Source organism: Oreochromis aureus, linkage group 10, assembly GCF_013358895.1.
Source record: "Oreochromis aureus strain Israel breed Guangdong linkage group 10, ZZ_aureus, whole genome shotgun sequence".
Classification (NCBI taxonomy): Eukaryota; Metazoa; Chordata; class Actinopteri; order Cichliformes; family Cichlidae; genus Oreochromis; species Oreochromis aureus.
In genome coordinates, this window is record NC_052951.1 from 5,723,776 (window position 1) to 5,747,584 (window position 23,809).

The window sequence follows — 23,809 nt, forward strand, 5'->3', positions numbered from 1 at the left end:
CTCTGAATTAACAACAACCCCTGACAAGAACACTAAATCTGACAAAGTTAACTGTCATGGATGTCTATTGCTCTGAGATAAGATGGCAGATTAGAAAACTCAGTGACAGTGATTCCTTTTATGTTACAGATGCATAATAATTTGCTATGACGGAAGAGTTAGCATCTATTATAGATTTGGTGACTGTTAGCACAGGAGCAGAGGCTTTGATGTTGGCATATGTCAAAGGTTCAGAGTCATCCTAAAACAACTCTGAGTAGAGGTGCTATGTTTCCTTTATTTTCTTCACACTCTCTATTCACATCTGGAATAAATCAAATGTTTGATTGCACTTAAAAATTTCTAATTGTCTTGTTTTACCTAGAAGTTTCATAAAAGCAGAAGCCACAAAGGTGCTGTATTTCAGAATGAATGAGCTCTTTAAATGCGTCTGAAATCAGTACTACAAAATCCAAGGAGTTTGTTTGCCGCTGTCTTTGATTCTCTATGTGACTCCTGCTTCTCACACATGACATCAATTCAATTTTTTCAGTTTTATTCGTAGACCAAATCACAATAACAGTCGCCTCAAGACGCTCTATATTCTAAGGTAGACCCTACAAATATACATACAGAGAAAAACCTAACAATCATATAGCCCCCTATAAGCAAGCAATTTGGCGTCAGTGGGAAGGAAAAACTCCCTTTTAACAGGAACAAACATCTGGCAGAACCAGGCTCAGGGAGGGGTGGCCATCTGCCACCACCGGTTGGGGAGAGAGAAGGAAGACAGGATAAAAGACATGCTGCGGAAGAGAGCCAGAGATTAATAACAAGTATGTTTCAATGCATAGAGGTCTATTAACACATATTGATTGAGAAAGGTGACTAAAGGAGAAATACACCAGGCATCAGGGATTCCCCTGATGCCTTGAGCATGCAGCATACACCTACTGCAACAGGATTCAGGGTCACCTGATCCATCCCTAACTATATGCTTTAGCAAAAAAATCTTAAAAGTAAATATAGTATCTGTCTCCTGAATCCAAACTGGAAGCTGGTTCCATAGAAGAGGGCCTGAAAACATAAAGGCTCTCCCTCCCATTCTACTTTCACATACTCTAGGGACAACAAGTAAGCCTGCAGTGCGAGAGCAAAGTGCTCTAATGGGGTGATATGATACAATAAGGTCTAATTATTAATTACCTAATTATTAAAGACCTTGTATATGAGCAGCAGAATTCAATTCTGGATTTAACAAGGAGTAGTGATGCGCGAATCATGAACGAATCGTTCAATACTCGAGAATCACTTTACTGACTCATGAATCATGATTCACAAGCGCAACTGACTCACTGACTCATCCCTGTTGCTGTTAGCAAACTAATTTCATTAGTAGAAATATATCTAGCTTATAATTCAAATTGTGAAGAAAAACACAACATCCAGTATCTTAACAAAAACATTTCTGCTCTGAACTGGAAGAAAAAACCCTAAGTAGAAGCTCACATCAAGACAATAGCTCCTCGGTTCACAGTAGCATCGCTCTGCTAACATGCTAACAGCACATTTGAGCTACTCACCCCTCCCTTCCTGCGCTGAATCGTGGGGGGAAGCAAATCACTCAGGACTCACTAACCCCTCCCTCCTGTGCTGAATCATAGAGCGAGCGAATCACTCATGACTCGCTAACCCCTCCCTCCTGTGCTGAATCATAGAGCGAGCGAATCACTCATGACTCGCTAACCCCTCCCTCCTGTGTGCTGAATCATAGAGCGAGCGAATCACTCATGACTCGCTCACCCCTCCCTCCTGTGCTGAATCATAGAGCGAGCGAATCACTCATGACTCGCTCACCCCCTCCCTCCTGTGCTGAATCATAGAGCGAACGAATCACTCACTCACTCACTCACCCCCTCCCTCCTGGCTCGCAGCTTCTTCTTCTTCTTCTTCTTGGTTGGAAACCAATGTTAAGGCGCACTACCGCCCCCTGGCTCACAGCGCCAGTGGACATTTAGATGAGAAAATATATATTTGACACATGTAAGGAAAATACTAATAAAATAAAAATAAACAAAAGAAATGTTCCTTTAGAAATTCTTTTGCTCTTTTTGCTATATAAAATAGTTGTTTTCTTTAAGAATCACTCATCTTAGCAGTAGGATTTACATTAAAAGAGAAACAAATTAAGTTTGAGTGAAAATGTACATTTTTTGCACTCTCTGGTCAACTGACTCAGTGACTCAAATGACTCAAAAAACCCGATTCACTTTGGTGAGTGACTCATTAAAACTCGATTCAGTAAAAAGAATCAAATTTACCATCACTAACAAGGAGTCAGTGAAGGAAAGCCAATGTAGGAGAAATATGCTTTCTCTTTCTAGTTCCAGTCAGTACATTTCAGATTAACTTAAGGCTTTTTGTGGAGTTTTTACGACACACTGATAATAATGAATTACAATAGTTGAGCCTAGAAGTAATAAATGCATGAACTAGCTTTTCTAGCTAGCGTCACTGAGAGAAGATATTTCTAATTTTAGAGATATCGTGCAAATGGAAGAAAGCAGTCCTAAATATTTGTTGGTCAAAAATAACTCCAAGATAAAGTGTTACTGGAGGCCAAGGTAATGCCATCCAGAGTAAGTATCTGGTTAGATACCATATTTCACTGCTTCTGTAGGCATTCTCCTTGGCCTTGCAAATATGTTGGAGTTTAGGAGTGAACCATGGTTTATTGTTGTTATAAATGCAAAAGGTCTTGGTTGGCACACACGCATCTTCACAAAAACTGACATCTGAGATCTGTTAGTTGTTTGACAACTACTCAACCAATGCGTGATGAATTTTTGACATGACAAGGAGATGACAAAATACAAGGTGGCACAAATTATTACCCTTAAAAAGGACACTAACAACACTGAAAAACAATTTTCTGTTAACCCTTTAAAGCCGGTCGGAGCGGGCACGCTCCGTTTTGCGTAACTATTTTTAAATCCCTGTAGAACCGGAACCACGTAAGCTAGCACAATAATTTGTTTTGCATATGAAACCGGAGGAGTTGTACTTACATCTTATGCCATCAGCTTGTCCTAGGTCACGTTTTCCTTCCACATATAGCTTTGCAAAAATTGGATAAAAAGCGCTTGCAGCAACAAAAACATAATATTCCAGAAACACGCTTTGCCAATCCGATCAGCGGTTCATAACACTTCCTACATTGAAATAGATGTCAGCGCGAACTATCGCATGTCCGCCATTACCTGCCCGAAACAGGAAGTGACGCCATTTTCACGGAAAATGTAGTTTTTTATTTATAGGCCTTATAAGCCTATACTGGTGTTTTTAAAAGACATGTTAGACTTCATGCTTTTCTGAATAGTTTCTGGGATGCTTAGAACTCAAATTGAACTGCTTTAAATAGTTTATTTTGACGCACAGGCTGTTTTCTTTGCAAATTTGCATTATAGGATTTATTTTCGTTTCTTCTGCAGTATATCAAAAATTGGTGTATCTCAAAAATAAAACTATGAAGACACTCAAAATAAATTTCCTGTTGTAAATTATTTTTTGCAACTTTTTTGTATTTAAAGTTTTGAGGGATAACCCTCTTGAATTTCTCTAAGTAGAAATATATGTAAAAAAACCAAAAACGATTATCACTTTTTTTGTAGTTTATTGCACTTTTTGTAGTTACTGTAGTTACTGTAGTTACTATGGACTTAATGCATACATATTATTAAAATTTGGGCTATAACAGTTGTATTGATGTATAGCAACCTGAAATGCTCCCAAAAATGGCACTACAGCATGTAAAAATATAAAGTAAGCTCTGGCGGACTTGGTTCTATGGTAGGTCTTAAAGGGTTAAAATACTATCAACCTGTATCAGCCAGCCAAATAAAGAAGTCATGTTATTCATGTTACCTTAACCTGGTCCCCTTTCTTACTCTTCAGCTTGTCTCTAAGTTGAATTTAGCCACCATACCACACCATACATACATTGTCCTTACTCAAAAGATGTGGTCACAGGTTGGAGCATAGACTAAAAAATAATCTGATGTGGTTTGTCTGTAGACTTTAGCACTAAGACACCCCTTGGTTTTACACTACATCTTTAAACTACATGTGATCAAGAAACTCCTTGTGTTGGTCTTTCTGATCTGTTGGTCTTTTTTGGTACATTCCTGACTTTCTGACTTTGACTTTGTGTCAGTTAAGTGTATAAAAGTGTTAAAGCTATAAAAATGACTCTGATATAGTATTGAGTTCCACAGACCCAATACAGGCAAACTTTTCAGATGTCACAAAGCCGAAAACTCCACTAAATCAAAGATAACATTTTACAGATTGATAATGCTATAAATCTGGATTTACATATGTTTGCAAAATGCTACTGGCCAAGTTCTGTTGCTTTGAACCTTTGGCTGTCAAAGAGATAACAATGTTCTACAGAGCTTTATAAAACTTTCTTATTGCAGTTGTTTGTATTGACAACATAAAGTCATATAGGGAAAGATATATAGGAATATCGCATTTGGACATGTTACTTTTTTTTCTAGGTCAAATAAGGTAAAACTTTACTAAAATGTTTTTTGTCTTTGAAACTTTCCTTAAAATTCCTCTACCTTTGTTTCTATTGGCAACATTTAGAAAATTTATACTGGTGTATAGGTATTTTAATTATCATATTATAACTTTTTATCCAAACATCATGTCACATTTGACAACTGATCTCACTTTTATATTTTACATCTGGCTGATCCTAAAATGTGTTGTAACAGTAAAGAACGTATTTTTAAGATAATTAAATGGCTAGTTGTCACAAATATACTGCAGAATAATATATAATATTATATAAGTTAAGTCAAACATTGTATAAGTTAAGTGAAGGTCATATCCAGTTTTTCAGTTCAGTTCAATTCAATTTTATTTAGGGCTTTGTATTGTAAGGTAAAGACCTTACAATAATACAAAGAAAACAGAGAAACCCAAAGAAACAGACAACCCCCTATGAGCAAACGCGAAACAACCCAAATCAATGCCTATTATCCACTGCCAACTCCTACATTCTGAGTTTTATTGCAATACAAACTTCTAAGCGTATATTTATGAAATAAAAGAAAAAATACAATACTTATTCATTTACTTAAGTAAATACTCCCCGGAGAGTGAGCTGTTTTGGTGGAGGCACATTCTTGGAGTATGTCTTGTTAGTTTCTGTTTTTAAATCAGGACTTGAAGTAGGTTAAATGATAATTGTGCTACCTCTGCTGAAGTAAATTGGGAGTAAGGGCTCCCAATCCTTCCGAATCCCCTTAGTAGGAGTGGGAAGATGAGCATGGATGTTGTTGCTTGGCTTACTTTGGGTACCTACTTTGCAAACATCCAGAAATATCCATCTACACATTTTGCTATTGCATTTTCTGACACTGGCATTTGTCATAAATGTATGATTTATCTTCTCAAACACATCATTGCAAGTCATTCTAGCAATGCATACTATATCATTATGTACTTGTTCTTGTGTCATTAGGATAACACATTGTAGCATTTCTGTTCCTTTCCATGTGAATGAAACCCATTTATCAGTAGAATGAAGGTTAAAATTAGAAAAAAATGTTGTAGAGAAAATCATTCTCAGCACTTGTGCCTAGATGTTCAACAAATATTAAAGGAAAGCATTCGTTTCCTCCTTTGATCGCCTCTGGATTTCATTTTCTATTTAACTACTTACTATAAAACCTTGGCTGTGCTGACATGAAGGCTGATGCATCCCCAGCCACAAGCCACAACTTAGCAAGCCCGGTGGCAGGGGAGGTATGTTTTTTCAATCACCTGCCAACTGGCATTATCAAGCTGGAGACCCTTCACCTACTCTGCAAACAGATGCTACTTCATTAAATTCTGTGGTCACTATGTCTGAAAACAATGGTTCCAAACCACACCACCAACCACAACCATCCCATCCCATTTAAAACTTCTTAAAAGTCCAGCGTGTTGCATTTTCCTCTCATTGAATCATCACTACATTCATTCCATGGCATTAGTTTAACTGCTGTAAGCAAAAGATAGAGAAGTCTCTTAATTGCAGTTTAACGCAAGGCAACAGTACAGCATCCGCATCACTGCAGCCGCAGTCCAACTCTGTCTGCCAATCTCCCGCTCCCCTCACTAGTGAACAAGACCCCATAATATTTAAATTCCTCCACTTGACTGGCCCCTGAGCTGGAATGGGCACTTCTGGAAGAGGACCATGGTCTAAGACTTTGAGGTGCTGATTCTCATTTACATCGGGTCACACTTAGCTCTGAACCGCTCCAGTGCGAACTGGAGGCCACCTCCTGATGAAGCCAACAGAACTGCATCATCTTCAAAAGCAGAGATGAGAAGCTGAGAAGAAATTCTGTCCATAAAAATGAACAAAATCTGTAGAGCAGGGCGATATGACCAAAAATATTTATCATGATATACATTTGAAAATGTGCGATAACGATATAACTGACGATATAATTGACACTAGACAAAATACTTTACAACTCCCCAACTTTATTAGTGCAAGAAACTCCATCAATGTATTTTCACTTAAACAAGCAGCTGTTTTTTATGTGCATTAAAGTTATATAAAAATGTAACAGTGCATATTCCTTGCTGACAGTTTAACCAAAAGGCATTTCCAGTGGAAACTGGCCGACATATCCTCAGCATAACCATGTATAATATCCACAAAACTTAAAAAGAGGTTATACACACACAATACGGTAATATTATGTTGAAGCACAGTACGTATCACTCTGCGAGGCTCCTGCCTACGATAGCCGTAATGCTCCGACAATCCATCAAGCGGTGCGGGTTCGTAGCTTAGCAAAGTCGTACTAAAACATTTGACAGATTTTCGAGCGCCGTGTACCACATAAAATCGTTTCGAAGTCAGTAAACACAACCAGAATTCATACATAAGGCACGCGGGATTATAAGGGACGGTGTCGATTTTCAGAAAAATCAAAGGATTGTTTTTAAGTGTGCCGTATTTTCCAAAAACACGGTAATAACGACAGCCCGCTAGCATGCTCTACCAAAAATAGTGCTTTGTTGTGTATCTGACGGACGAAAGCTAAACCAGTTCCACACCACTGAAGTTGCAGCATTTTTACAAACCAATTCTGGTTCATCCGTTTCATTTAACGATCCACTTTCGCTCTTCTCATTCTGCGTCACCCCCATGTGCGTATGTAAACATAGGCACTGCGCATGCGCGTTTTACCCACATTCTATCGCGATATTTCATTTTCCTATCGTTGCCCAAAATTACACCAGTATTACCGCGAACGGTATGATATGGCCCAGCCCTAAAAATCTGTCACAAAAGAGTTCCGAAAAATGAGAAGTAGTGATGCCATCTTGATGGTGTAAATTATCTGTGAAGCCTGTTGGGAAAACAGGACCCAAATGCAGGACTTCCAGAACGAAGACAATGAGTTTATTTTGAGTGTAAAACAATACAGTGCAAAACAGTTTCAATATCAGCAGTGACTTTCCAGCTTCCAGTGCAGTGAATACTTTTTCAAAAGCTGTTGCCACAGCTCCCACAGCAACATTTACAAAAACACACTTGGCTCCCTCTACATGCTACACAGTTTCCTGAATATGAACAAAACACAGCTGTTAATGTCACGAGAGAAGGGGATTGGACCCAAAATGCAGACTCAATAGGCAGAACAACTGAAACACTGCTTTATTGTTGGATGTCCTAATACAAAAACAAAACTGGGAAAACATCAGAACTAAACTAATGAACAGAACACACAGCCATGAATGAGGGAGATTGCGGCGCAGGACAGAGGCCGACATTGACATAAATATACACAAGGGCAAATGAGGGAACAAACCACAGGAGGAAACAGACTGAGCATAAACTAACAAGACAGGGGAGGCACAGCGGAACATGAAACATAGGACAAGAGACTGTCAAACTGAAACAGGAAGTAGTGGGACGCAGACAGACGAAACCCAGGAAGAAGAGGGAGGAGAAATGGGGCCCATGACTGGAGAAACGGGCAACTAGACAAACATCAAGACAAGACTGACCTAACTAGGGGAATGCTGAGGGAAAGACACAGAGATGATAAAAAGACATGAACTGGGCCAACACCCAAGACAGCCTAAACTAGAAATACTGAATAAACTCCAGTGTGTAAGCAAACTAAACTAGAAACTATAAGATACACTGAGAACATAGTGAATAAACCAGACTCAAGCATCTTAAGCATCTCCGCAAAGTGTGCTCCTTGGAAATGTGTTGTAATATTTTTTTGTGTCCATCCAGTCGGTCTTCCTGTATCGATAGCATACGCTTGACAGGGCTCGAATCCACTGGGTCCATTCTGGCTGGATCATTCTGTCAAGTCTGTCAGGAAAACAGGACCCAAATGCAGGACTTCCAGAATGAAGACAGTGAATTTATTTAGAGTGTAAAACAGTTCTAATAAACGTAATCTTCTCAGCAGTGACTTCCCAGCTTCCAGTACAGTAAATCCTCTTCCAAAAGCTTCTTTCTTCACAGCTTCCACAGCAATATTTACAAAAACACACATGGCTCCCTCCACATGGTTCTCCTTATTTGCCAAGACACAGTTGCACGAGCTGACTGTTATCACATAACGATCCAGTGCTGACTGAAGCACAGCCACTCTGTTAAATAGGTCTCTAGTGATGAGCTACAAACATGTGATCATTGTCAGGTGTGGCTGGCTTCAGAGTGGAAAACTGTCCAGGCCCCATGTTCGTATGAAGGCGAGAACATGGGCACACACACACACGCACACAAACGTACAAAAAGGGAAGGCAGGGACAATGAGCAACAACAAACAAAAAGAGAAGCAGCAGGTGAGGACATGAGGACCAAAACATTACCATGCCTGCAAAATAATGGCTGATAAAATGGATCACTTTATAGTCCAGTGAAATAAGCCCTATAATAGTTATTTCTAACATCATATTTTTCTTGGAGTGTTCAATAGTAGCTTTGCATGATTAAAAAACGTTTTTCTTATATTCAACCTTGGTGCAACACCTCGCTCCTTCTGTCATTCTATCAGTGCATTCCTGAATAACTCAGAAGTCGCAATTTTAGAGTTAGGGGACAATCAGTTTTTCACACAGGGCCAATTATGTTTCAATTTCTTTCTCCTTAATAATAAACACCTTCATCTAGAAACTTTTGTGTTTACTTGTGTTATCTTTGTCTAATATTTAAATTTGCTTAATAATCACATTTAAGTGTGACAAAAATATAGGAAATCAGGAAAGAGGCAAACACTTTTTCACAACACAGTAACATTATTGCCTAATACTATAAATATGGCCAGGTTTGTACTATAAGGAGCTTGGAAAGAAAAGCGTCTGGACTTCTTTAAGTTGCTTGAAGACATTTCACCTCTCATCCGAGAAGCTTCTTCCATTCTTCCCTTGAACATTCCGTTCTTCACCGCTCATACGAGAAGCTTCTTCCGTTCTTCCCTAGAATGGAAGAAGCTTCTTGGGTGAGAGGTGAAACGTCTTCAAGCAACTTAAAGAAGTCCAGACGCTTTTCTTTCCAAGCTCCTTAGACTACGATGACCTGGATCACTGAGGACCAGGTTTGTACTGTTGTATTTTTGTTTTCTTGATATGAAATTATTTATGATCATTTAAGGCACATGCCCATTCTCATCTTTTCTTCTATGAATGTCAACCCAGCACTTTGGGCTAATGTGGTTTTAAAGTTCAAGTCAATATGAGAGAGTTAAATTACAGTGAAGGACAGTAACGTCTAACCCTTGACTTGAGGTTATCCTCTTACAGAGCACACTCAATCAATGAGCCTGCCACACACACAAATCAAATTTCCTTGGTGAAAGTTAAAATCCTGTCGTACTTCAAATTAGTCTGATGCTTGTCTAATGAGCAATGTGGCATAGATACATGATGAAGAAAATCAATCATGTATAACGTCACACCGAGCCAGAGAATTGAGAGATTTGTCAGCTAATTTCATGCTAATTGAGTCCCCGTCCCTGGGGTTATTTTTAACCTCATCATGGGTCTGACCACATGCAATAGCAAGTACTTCGCTTATTTGTCATTAATTAGAGTAAAAACATCAATCACGATTCTTCTTTCTACCCTCAGTACCTGCCAGGATCACTAACATATCAAAGGACGTCACGGTGAATGAAGGCAGCAACGTCAATCTTATGTGCCTGGCAGTTGGTCGACCTGATGCCAACATAATTTGGAAGCATCATTCACCAAGGGGTAAGCCATGGTTTATTTTTATTTTATTGTTTCAGCTGATTAATGCATGGAAATCCTGTGATAGAGTACCCCATCCAGAACTTTTTGGATTCCAGTTGAGTTGTAAACTCATGGTGGCATAAAAAATTATTTTGTTATTATTTTGAATCATGAATTTGTTACTATACTTTTCTGTTTGTCCAAAACTAGAAAATTTATATTGATCTCTATTAACATTAAAGTTGCCAAAGTTAATTTAAAGGTTTCTCAAAACAAACATGTGAACCAACTCATTGCCTTAGTGTAAAGGTGTCTAAACTAACTTATGAGGTGCCGAAAGAGACATTATTACTGAAATTTTATCTCTCACACACACTACTGAAACGCTCTCACACACACTACTGAAATTTTGTCTCACACGCACTACTGAAACGCTGTCACACACACTACTGAAACACTCTCATACACACACTACTGAAATTTTATCTCTCACACACACTACTGAAAAGCTCTCACACACACTACTGAAAAGCTCTCACAAACACTACTGAAACTTTATCTCTCACAGACACTACTGAAAAGCTCTCAAAGAAACTACTGAAATTTTATCTCTCACACACACTACTGAAACGCTCTCACAGAAACTACTGAAATTTTATGTCTCACACACACTACTGAAACGCTCTCACGCTTTCACACACACTATTGAAACGCTTTCACACACACTACTGAAATTTTATCTCTCACACGCACTACTGAAACGCTCTCACACACACTACTGAAATGCTCTCACACACACTACTGAAATTTTATCTCTTACACACACCACTGAAACGCTCTCACACACACTACTGAAACGCTCTCACACACACTACTGAAATTTTATCTCTCACATGCACTACTGAAATTTTATCTCTCACACACACCACTGAAACGCTCTCACACACACTACTGAAATGCTCTCACACACACTACTGAAATTTTATCTCTTACACACACCACTGAAAAGCTCTCACAAACACTACTGAAACGCTCTCACACACACTACTGAAATGCTCTCACACACACTACTGAAATTTTATCTCTTACACACACTACTGAAACGCTCTCACACACTCCTCTGAAAAACCAAGACATTTCAGTTGAACAGGAATGCGTTTCAGTTGAACAGGAAGGCGTTTCAGTTGAACAGGAAGGCGTTTCAGTTGAACAGGAAGTTGTTTCCTGACAAGGAAACTGAAGGAAAAAGTGGTAGATTTCAAATAAACCACTACACAGATGTCTACTCAGCAACCTGCTAGTAGCCTAACTGAAGTAGCTGCATTACTTAACAATATATTAGCCTCAGCATAAGTCAAAATTTAGAATAGCAGGAGACGGGCATTATCCTGGTTAATTTTTTTGGCATATTTGCTTTTTGTCTTTTTTAGCACAGAAAAAAATATCTTAAAATCATTAATAAAACCAGGGAGAGAAGGCTTAGCGTTCCTCCATTTAGCACAATGGATATGATATTTACTCAAAAGTGTGATGATGTTAATAATGTCTGAGACACCCAATGCTAGATGATGCATATAAAAAAAATATATATATATGATGTAATTCAAATGGTGGCACATCAAAAAGAACACTGATCCACCTCAAAGCCAAATCTCTTTTTTAGAAATTCTGCCACAGGATAGATTTTGCTTGTGTGTGTCGTGTGTTTCTTTAACTTGAGGTAGAAAAGGCCATTTCATAAATTTCTAGTATGCTTTATCCAGAGTATCTGAAATAACTAAATTAGAACCATGCCATGTAACCATTCTGTCATAACTATTTAATATTTTGTCTTTGAAGAAACTACTAATAAATTTATTATTGCATTTTTATCAAACAGCTGACATTGTCTTAGCAATAAATTTGGAAGCATTGATGAGAAATTGTTGTATATCATAAGGTTTCTAATCAAATGCAGCAGAGGCAGTGGGACCAGTTTACAAAATTTGTTATATTCTCTTTGAGAACAGTTTAGACAATATTTTTCTGAAAAGTCTGTGTAACTTAGAATGACACCGTTATCATCCAACAAATCTGTTATGAATATAATCTTTTTGTTTAAACCAGTCGCTCTTGAAAATTGATTTTTGACTAAGTGTTATTACCCTATTGTTCCATAAGGTTGAATTATGGGGAGAAGTTGTGGGTAAATATCATTTTCCAAAAATGCAAAGTCTGTTTGGGAAAGTTCGATATCTTGATCAGGATTTTATTTACCTCAAAATCACACTTCAAAAAGAAGTCTAACCCTCCTTTTTTTTATTAAACAAGGATCGTGGGATGTTAATTTGGGTTGAACCTAGGACTGTATAGGCGTTGGCTGAATAGCAGTGGTGTTCACCTTGGGGTGTCGGTCAGAACACACTGGACGCACGGTTAAAGGTTATACCGTCTTTACTGTGATTCCTTAGCTTAACAGCACAGTACAGCAACACAGTAATGCAACCGCAGGCTTACAAAGTGGTGAGGGGTGTGGGTGTGGTCTGTGAACAGAACATATACAGAATACTGAATGTAATAAACATCTGAGTCATGAATTATGATTCATTAGCTTTCTTCAAATCTAACCAGAACTACAAATGGGAATTCCTATATGAACATTTACATGCACAAGTTTCATACACTACCCCCAAACCCTTACAGTACATGACATTGATTGCCAATACACCCAACAACAACAATATATCACAAAACACCAAATGGGTTTAGCTTACAGCTAGCAAGTATGTAGCATAACAAGTAGCATTAGTAGCATGAACTAGCCACCTAGCGAACAGGTCAATACACATTGCACTTCTACATCCACTAAATGTCTAAATGGCATAAAAGACTAAAACTGTGCTTTCCAGGCAGGGCCCGACAGCTACTCACAATTCTTTAGTGACGCACACGACTCACACGTGTGTAGACATCCCCTGCTGAGTCAGTCTGCCAGGTGGCCTTTTGCTCTGTGTTAGCTCAAGAAACTCTGATCACTGGGACATGTGCTCAATAGTGCAACTGTGCGCTCTCGCCACAAGGGGGCTCCCCTCCCACAGCTGACAGCCTTTATAACATGGGATGTGGAACTACATAGAGTCTGGCTGTGACAGATTTTAACCATTTAATTCTAAGGGTGCCAACCATAAATTCAAATTCTGGAGCTTTGATGCCACCTTTATTGTATTCCTTCACAAGCTGAGATGTTTCAATGTAATGGGTTTTATTCCTCCACAAAAATTAGAAAATAACTGTGTTAGCCTTATTAATGTTTTTAAAGGAGATATATAAAGAGTGACAAGGATAAATCAATTTGGAGATGCCTTCAGCTTTAGATAGGATGTTTCTGCCATAAATAGTGCACTGAAAAAAAGGCCATGTTGGATTTACTTGATTCAATAGTGGACATCGGTTGCACACAAATGTTTTGCTTTGGCAGAAACTTAAACAATTGAGTTCAATCAACACAACTTTTTCATATTCAATAAACCTGTGCATTTTGTGTTCATAAAACGCGATTGAAACATGTCTAGATGAAGTAAGTTGAGCTCTTGGAATATTTTAATCCTTCACAATTCTGTCATTTTATTTCAACACTATTCAATAACTTTTACCCCAATACTACTTGGTCACTTAAATACTACATGTTCTCTTCATATTATGTAATGTTCAACAAAGTCTAGATCCTGGTTACCATAAAAGTTGAATGGATGTACAACAACTACCATCCTCCTATCTTTATCCTGGTTGCAGGGGGGCTGGGAAATAACCCTGAAGTGATAGGTTACAAGGCAGGGTACACCCTGGACAACTCATAAGTCTATCACAAACAACCATTTGCACTTACATTGACAGGTAATTTAGAATCACCAATTAATCTAACTCTAACAACTGCATGACTTTTAACTGTGGGAAGAAACCAGAATACCCAGAGAGAAACTAGTGCAAACTAGCCAGACTGTGGATTTGAACCCAGGATCTTCTTACTGTGAAGCAACAGCACTAACCACCATGCCACCAATCCAGACTTAACAAAGGCAGGAAAGCTATGATTTCAAGGCTTGATGCAGAATTTTTTTGTACGTTTTTGTCCTTGACAGGTTAAACCACAATAAATAGCAATAGCATACACGTGGTGTGTGTGTAGTTGTCTGCCTCTTATAACTCCAGTGATTTTCCTGCAGTTTGACATCTCGTGCGATCTTGTGAATTTCATGAGATCAGCAACTAACCACTCTTACTAGATTGTATCATGTCATCTCAACAAGAACAAATTAAGTTGTTGAATTTCATACAGATCCTTCATGATTTAATTACGTTTATAGAAACATGATATTATTGTGTTTAAATTACAAGTTAGACTTTTTTAATGTAACAACCACCCAATTTGCTCGATTTGACCGAGATGGATGCCTTCCTGAAACCACGATCCAAAGCGTGCATTTAGACTGAAAGTTATTGACTTACTTCACTCGAACATGATATGAACAATTTAATCTAGCCTCTCTGCATATCATGTAGTTTCTACACTATATAGTTACACTTAACTTTAAAGCATGAGGCACTTATGTTAAATACACGCAAGATGTTTACGTAAATCCAAGAGTTGGCCAATCCCTTTTTTTCAGTGTGAGGTCTCTGGTTAACCAGTGGCTAAGTGATTTCTTCATTTCCATGATACAGTTAGAAATATTAGTGTCTTCTCTGCTAATTAGGTTTTTTAGATATTATCAGCCCTATATATTTAACTTTAGATTCAACTATAACCAAAGCTATTGAGGAGTCAGAGCTTGTATGAATCGGGAGCAGTTCACATTTTTTGATACTGAGAGATAAACCAGAAGCTTTAGAGAAAATTTAGTTTTCTCTACCACGTATTTATCTTTCAAAAAAATAAATGTATCATCTGCAAATTGACTTATTTTGAAGTCTTTATTAAAAATTGATATTCCTTGTATGTCATTAGAATTCTTGATTAATAGTGTTAACAGTTGAGTTGCCAATATAAAAAGCTTAGGGGAAATGGGACATACTTGCCGAATTCCGTGTTGCAACTTGAATCCATTCCTGGATTCAAGGAAGCCAATATATTCTTAAGTAATGCGGCTGCTTCACTTAGGCTACTAGCACATCCGTCCCCAACCCCCAGGCCCTGGACCAGTACCGGTCTGTGAGTCGTTTGGTACTGGGTCGCAAGAGTTGAGGCTCGAGTTTGAAATTTATGGTTTTCAGGGTATTTAGCGTTTTTTTTTTTTTTTTTATGTCGTTTATATTGTTAACTGTTTCCCTGGGTCTTTTCCTGTGTGTTATGAATAAATTTTCTTTTTTTTGGTACCAGTACTGGTTTTATTGTATTGTATTTATCCACGACACCTTAAAGGCCGGTCCTTGAAAATATTGTCGGCCATAAATGGTCCGTGGTGCAAAAAAGGTGCTGTACTAGCAGGTTGCTGAGTAGACATCCTTGTAGTGTTTTGGAATTTACCACTTTTTACGGCTAGGGATGGGTACCGGTTCTGACATAAATGGTAGTAACCAGACCGAAAAGCAGCGCACATTTCGGTGCTTTATTTCGGTGCTTTTTTTTACTGAGATGTCATACACTTTGGATTCTAGCCAATCATTTTTCTGCAAGCGTAGTAGGCGGGCACAGGTACGTACGTTCTTTTAGAGCAGAGCTACAGATTAAAAATGCCCAAGGCGAAGCGGTCAAAAGTCTGGCTGTACTTCACAGCAAAAGATGCAAACTCAGCAGCCTGCAACAAGTGCTTTAAGCTGATACTGTGATACTGTGCAAAGGAGGTAACTCCTCGAATCTGATGAAACACCTGGCGACGCATAGCGTTTTTTTAAAAGCCGAGAAATGCACCGTATTTGATAGCTTGCTGTGAGACATCACACCGAGCACATCTACTGTGGGTGGGTTGCCTGTTATCGGATCCGGAGTTAGCAACATCCCCCAAGAACCCGAAGAGGAGAGTCCTGGCCCTAGCCCTGCCAGTGTAGCAGAAATGATGACGGATGATGATGGCAGCAGCAGCCGTTCTTCTCTTGGTCAGTAGCTTAATGTTGCTCGTGTGTAATTTACGTTGAGTAGGCTAACCACGTTATTAAATTAATGCATGTAAGGTAAACTAGCAAACACCGTCGTAGTTACATGCGGCTGTCTTCTTGTTTGATGGCAGATGCTCCCTTCACCCTGGCCAAAAAGGCTAAAATGACCAAAGAAAAAGTGGGGAAACAGCTAAACATGAGAGGTTTTTGGACAAAGTTGGTGTTTTTTCCATTGATTAAGCACTGCTTCCAGCCAAAAATCCCCTATAGCTGCAGAAAAGGCTAACATTGTTATCTTTTACAAAAAATCAGCTAAACATGAGAGGTTTTTGGACAAAGTGTGTGTTCTTCATTCTTTAAGCACCGGTTCAAGCACCGTTTAAGCACCGGCACCGTTTCAAAAGTACCGGTTTGGTACTGGTATCGCATAAAACCTAAACGATACCCATCCCTACTTACGGCCCCTCATACTAACTCCCCACACATTCAGATACTCTTGAGATTCCCACACAACACTCCCAATTCTTGTTTCACATGAATTTTCTTCTATATGTCGAACAGCTATTTATCTCTAGATGGAAATTAATCTGTAGCTATTTTTATTAACATATGCTTTCCACAACTGGGTTTAAGATTAATTATAGGCCGCGACCCTTTCTTCTTTTCAAAGTGGTGGATTTAAGGAGATGAAACTGCAGAGTCTGTGGCCTGACAAGAATGAACTCCAATCAAAGTATTACTTGGCTAGAGGCCACAGCTCGTTTTTTGATTGTTTGGCTTGTTTGGATTGTTGGCTGTTCACAGCAAGAATACCACCTAAGATGCTCTGTGTGCCACTACGTACGTGTATCTTTGTGTGTTCTATGTTCTAATTGCACTTCCAACTGTGCTTTCAGCAGTGTAAGTCATGTGCTGCTTCTCTATAGGATCAGATGTTCAGCCTCCAACATAACATGAATGCTTACAGCCAAGCTGTTGCTCTTTCTTTTACAGTTGTCTAGAGCCAGCAAAACCTGGTTTCCACACCGTAGGAACCCTTCACCACCTCAGTCATTCAGTGTTTCTGTCTCCCTGCATTTACTGGTTTCCTTAGTGTTTAAAAATGTTATGAAGTAAGTCTTAAGTCATATTCAATTCAATCCAGTTTTATTTGTATAACACCAAATCACAACTACAGTTGCCCTAAGGCAATTAAATTAAATCCGTTAAATCCTATTAGAATAACTACAGTGTGGACTGGTGTGATTAACACAGACTATGTATTCAATTCAGTTTTAAGTTTTAGGAAATACAAATTATGTTGCATTTCAAAACATATCTTTTATTTTATCAAGAGGAAATTAAAGCAAATATTAAGTAAAATGTAAATATAAAAAGTCACTCTGTTATGTGATTTGAAACTCCCCCCATATCAGAAAGAAACTCTTTACAACCCACTGTGAGCTGGTGCACAGGTGCAAGAATAGTGGTAAATAGAATTAGAAGTAATGAACTGGCATCAACAGCCAGTCAACCTGGTATATTGCCTTTATGCTTGTGTGTGTATGTGCTCTAGTCAGTGGGGAAGTAATGGATTATCTTACTTGACGTTTCTCTGACTAGCACTAAAGAAAATAAATACTATGTGGGGAGATCTTTGGGCAGCCAAAGAAATTGTTGCTGGCACTCAGAATCTTAAATGTTTTTCCTGCAGAGTAGCATTTCAGACTCGCTTCTTACCATTTGCTTTTCATGTTTGTCACTAGTGATAATGAAACATTCCCTCAAAGGATAGTGTTGGTGCTTGTTTGCTCACTTCATTGCCAAACTGTGTTTTTCAAGATTTAAGCTGCTTGAATGTCTCGAATGTCTCAAATCTGCAATGTTGTCTTGCACTTTATATTACTTATATAACTGGCATAAAATGTTCACACTTAAATAGTGTCAGCAACATAAATGATTGTAACTTTGCATAGAAGGTGCTGCACCTTCACTGTGAATAAGAAAAGAGTGTTTAGCAAATGTTACTTATTTTGAGCTTAAAATTTCACAAGAAACTGTTTCAAGTGAATTACTGTAAAATGACCATGTACATGGAGTACATGAAACACTACATGTACTAAGTCTAATTTATACCACTGACACCTATTCTGAACAACTGTTACACATTTAACACTGTGCATGAAGCTGGATTTAAAATTACAATTCTTTAAGTTACAGTTTTAGAGTAAATGTAGTGCCATCTTGTCCAAATACATAAAATGACATTGTTGTTAATACTCCTACATTGATTTATGTAAGCTAACTAGTGACAGAACATACATACATACATAAACATAGAGACAGAAACAAACAAAAAAAGCAGGTCTAAAGGGTGAATTTTGAATTTTCCTTGGCTGTAGCAATGAATTTTATCTTTAAAAAGACAACGGAAGAATAGCCACTTTGATGCTTTTGATGCCCTTAAGCAGTAAGTGTTGGCTACTGCTGCAATGAAACTGAAGAATCTACCAGGTGTCCTTAATGGTATGGAGTACTTTACAAATGAAGACTGTGTGGAGGATCTGGTGTTTGAGACCAAAAAGATGCCATCTGTTCTGTGCTAGACTTTTCCTCATGTAAGAGGTTGCCCAAAAGAATGTGTGGAACCATTTCAGAAAAAAATGTATCACATGTTAAATTGCAAAAACATTGAAAAAAAAAAGCTTCAGAGAAAAAGAATCCCTATAACCTTTGGGCCCTCAGGTGACACCAACATTAAAAAAGGTATGATGTATGATTCTGTCATGGAAATCTATGAAAGGTTCAGTTGCAGAAATCACTGTCTGTCTGCATTCCACGATGCCACCTATTAGTGCAAGTTATAGCTCTAATAATTAGAACAAATGTAAACATGAACCAAAAATGCTACTTTCTTCTCTTGGCCAAAGGAGTGGAAAGCTGTTCTGTGGTCAGACGAATCGAAATGTGAAATTCTTTGGATCCTCTGGAATAAAGAGGAGATGGACCAATAAAGGAGAGGTGATGGTATTGGGATAGATTAGTGCTTATGCAATTGACAGCTTGCACATTTGAAAAGGAACAACCAGTAATTAAAGGTATATACAAGTTTTAGAGCTACATCTGCTTCCACCCAGATGATTTCCATTTCAGGAAAGGTCTTGCATGTTTCAGCAAGACAAGGCAATGCTAAATTGCAGCTAAACTGCAGCTATTAAAACAGCTTCATGGTAGAAGATTCTGGACACTGAAATGGCATGTCTGCAGTTCAGGCCTTTCACGTGAATTGTCTTCTATATGCATGCCAGGAAATGAAAAATATAAAAAGTATCCTGTTGAGTACCTAGAAATCTATATCAGACAAAAAAGGACAAAATTCATTTCCCAAAAGTCCAGTCTGTCTCATCTGGAAGAGTGGATACTACACAGTGGTAAACACAGCCCAGTCACAACACTTTTGAAACATATTTCTTCTATCAAATTAAACAAAATATGTATTTTTTGAAAAATTTGCAATGTGCGTCCAGTGTAATTTAACCCCAACTTCTATAGTAATGGGTAAAGGCCTTCTTTTCCCAATGTATTATTAGTCAAACAGCAACAGTGAATATGAATTTGAACTTAATCACATTTAAATTAATTTAAACTCCGCAGTTTCATTCAGCATTTAAAAGAACAGTAACTACTGATATTTTAAATGATTTGAGATCAAATGCTTTGAAGTTATTGTTAATTTATTCTTAGCAATTTATCAACCTGCTGTTGATTAATTGCTTTGAGTCTCTGCACAGAGTTCTTGCAGAGAGAGCTTTGAAACTTCCAACCGTCCTTCTTACAGTGAGGGTTTTGGTAAGTGCAGATAGCATTATGCAGGAAACATCCCTAAACAAGTGACTAGCTTCCTAACAGCTACACTGTAAAAACTGTGACTAGAGGTTACTTAAAAAACCTATGGCAACAAAGTGACACTTAATTTACTTAAGTAGATTTTAATTTCAAGCGACTTATGTAAAATTTATATAAAATGTTAATTAAATTTCAACAAAAAACCAAAATAGATATTAATAACATTCACTTGTAAATATGTGTTGGATTTAGGGACAAAATCTCAAATTGAAAGTTAAAATTGCCTAATTGTAACAAAAAATTAATTCATTTGAAATTAATCTCTGAGAAAAATTACTTTGAATTTACTAACAATCTGGCAAAGGTTTAGTTAAAAATGACTAAAATATCCATTACAAAGAAATGAAAACTTTTTGTTTTTAAGTAAAACTCAAATTGGATTCAATAATTTTCAAATTAAACTTTATAAATAATGACTGAATAGTAAGAGAAAATCAAATTAATTTAACTTCTTTTCTGAGTAAAATGAATCAATTTCACAAGGAGAACATTCAAACAGTAATTGTTTTTATTGTGGAATATAAAATGTATACAAAATTTATAATATAACATTTTTCTGATTAATTTAGATTGTATGCACTGAAATTATTCACTAGTGCTTGCCCCAAAATAATAGGAAGAATAGGCCATAATTGAAAATACAGTTTCAGCCAACTTCTCGAGAATGTCAGTCTTTACTTTGGAGGTGGGCAGAAGATTTCCATTCTTTTTATACTCTCAGTGGCTCTTTCCAGTTACATTTCAGTTTCGTATGCAGACTGTGGAATGGGGAACAGCTTTGGCCAGCGCTCACAACGTTCTCTGAACTTCTGCCTTTTGAGAATAATGGTGTCCTGAGAAGTGGTTGCAGCAGAGTCTGCATTGGATACAACTGGATTGGATGATGAGTCATAGTCAGTTGACAGTTGATCAGAGGGGCTGCCGAAAACTGGCAGGATGACCAGGGTGATGCCAACAACCTTCACAGTGTCATTGTCTTTTATCTGGTAACTTCTGTGAATACTGAAGTCATCCTGAAATTTTGGTTTAAAATACTGAAGACTGAAGTCGTTTGAAATGCCAAAGGTATCCTTCACAACACTTTGCAGCTCCTCTACTGTTGGTGGGATCCCTGATGGAAGAACCAACTTCTCGATTTGGTCATCAGTAGGGATGGGTACCGGTTCTGACATAAACGGTAGTAACCAGACCGAAAAGCAGCGCACATTTCGGTGCTTTATTTCGGTGCTTTTTTTTTCCTGAGCCAATTCTAGCCAATCATTTTACGTTTCCGAGGATAGTAGGTGGGGCCAGGTACGTACGTTCTTTTAGAGCAGAGCTACAGATTAAAAATGCCCAAGGCGAAGCGATCAAAAGTCTGGCTGTACTTCACAGCAAAAGATGCAAACTCAGCAGCCTGCAACAAGTGCTTTAAGCTGATACTGTGATACTGTCAAAGAAGGTAACACCTCAAATCTGATGAAACACCTGGCGACGCATAGCGGTTTTTTTTAAAGCCGAGAAATGCGCCGTGTTTGATAGCTTGCTGCGAGACCTCACACCGTGCACATCTACTGCGGGTGTGGTGCCTGTTATCGGACCCGGAGTTAGCAACATCCCCCAAGAACCCGAAGAGTAGAGTCCTGGCCCCTAGCCCTTTCAGCGTAGCAGAAATGATGACGGATGATGATGGCAGCAGCAGCCGTTCTCCTCTGCGTGAGTAGCTACATGTTGTTCGTGTGTAATTAACGTTGAGTACGCTAACCACATTATTACATTAATGTATGTAAGGTAAGGTGAACTAGCAAACACCGTCGTAGTTACATGCGGCTGTCTTCTTGTTTGATGGCAGATGCTCCCTTCACCCTGGCCAAAAAGGCTAAAATGACCAAAGAAAAAGTGGAAAACAGTTAAACATGAGAGGTTTTTGGACAAAGTTTGTGTTTTTTCCATTGTTCAAGCACTGCTTCCAGCCAAGAGTGATACCATATATGCCCTATAGCTGCAGAAAAGGCTAACATTGTTATCTTTTTACAAAAAAAACAGCTGAACATGAGAGGTTTTTGGACCAATTTTGTGTTCTCCATTCTTTAAGCACCGTTTAAGCACCAGCACCGTTTCAAAAGTACCGGTTTGGCACCGGTATCGGATAAAACCTAAACAATACCCATCCCTAGTCATCAGTGATTACATGGAGCTCTATCTCGTTCAACCTAGAATAAAATGTAAATGGGCAGAGTTAACTTAGATTAAGTAGGGCCAACTTGGTCATTTTCTGCTGCTTTCAAAACTAGTAGTTTAATTTAATACAATCATCCATCACAACCTATTTAAAATGCATAGTCTACATACTGATCAGCTGAATTTAAGTTGAGGGATCTTCCAACAACTGAAAAGAACAAAATTAATAACAATCACACTCTCTGAAGTAAAAATTTTACACACATAAATTGTTAAAGACAAATTTGAATTAATACTAAAATTTTTAAAGGTGAGGTTCACATATAAAACAATGAAACTCTTTATTAGATTAAAAAGGGGATAGACCCTATTTTCTGTACCAATTTGGTGACAGATCATGACATGAAATAACACTATTTATGTATTTATATACTGTATATATCTTCCCATATTTGAAAAGACGTCCTTTTAATCAACGCAATGTCATCTCTGTATCCAAACACCATTGGGTGTTAAACATAGAAATTATGAAAGACTTATGTCAGATTAAACACATATTACTATATTATTTCCTGAATGTACCTTTGTCTTGAAGATTGTTCTACAGAAACAGAAACATCGTGACTGAGCATGGGTCTCACTGGTACACCGACCAAGTTTAACTGGAAACTCGCATCATCCCTCTATGTGAGCTGTGCCTGCACTAAAGTCACAGGGCTCCGACAGCATGAAAATGAAAACCAGTCATGTTGCTGGACTGAGCCACTTTAGCTTAATTACCACAACTGAAAAACACTGCATGGAGACAAACGCTTCAAAAAACTGTGACTGACAAAATCCCGCGCAAATGATTTTAAGTACATCACTCACCACTGAGTGCAAAACTTTTTCATAAAATTTTAAAAGTAAATGAGGGAGGTTACAGCCCATCGAAATATATCATTGATATATTTTTTTAATATGGTAAAACATGTGGTTAGTCAAAGCTCTGAAGTAACGCAGCCGCGAAGGCTTGGAAAGTGACCTTATGCTAGCAGCGCACTTCGTGCCAGTTTGCGTAAAAATACAATACTGTCATTACAGTGGTCATTATTAATCTAATTTTAACGTATCATACTGTTTAGAACTTTTACTCAAAACTGCTATACGTTACTGTTTAAAACGTGTCGTATATTCGTACAAATTAAGATAATCTTACCTCGGACAAAATGGAGATCATTCACTGCTGAAGTGTGTGTGTGTCCTGCACGTGGCACAACTGACTACGGGCGGAAGTGTAGAATCATTGAAATGAAAATGCTTTCATTAGTTAAATCTATTAGATTTCTTAATTTTTCATGGTACTCATACGTTTTTGTTAAATCTGCTCAACAAACTATTGCTTAATTTACCCCAAACAAAATTGTGTAAATTTAAATAACTGAACATCTCAAAAATGTTT

General features: G+C 38.0%; 1 protein-coding gene across 1 annotated transcript in view; it reads left to right on the top strand.

The window, feature by feature from the left end:
- The window catches only part of opcml (opioid binding protein/cell adhesion molecule-like), a 221,210-nt gene that overhangs the window by 147,224 nt on the left and 50,177 nt on the right, over positions 1-23,809 (top strand). The window contains exon 3 of the mRNA XM_031740840.2: positions 10,147-10,272. Coding sequence (XP_031596700.1) covers positions 10,147-10,272 — 126 coding nt within the window. The remainder of the gene's footprint in view (positions 1-10,146; positions 10,273-23,809) is intronic.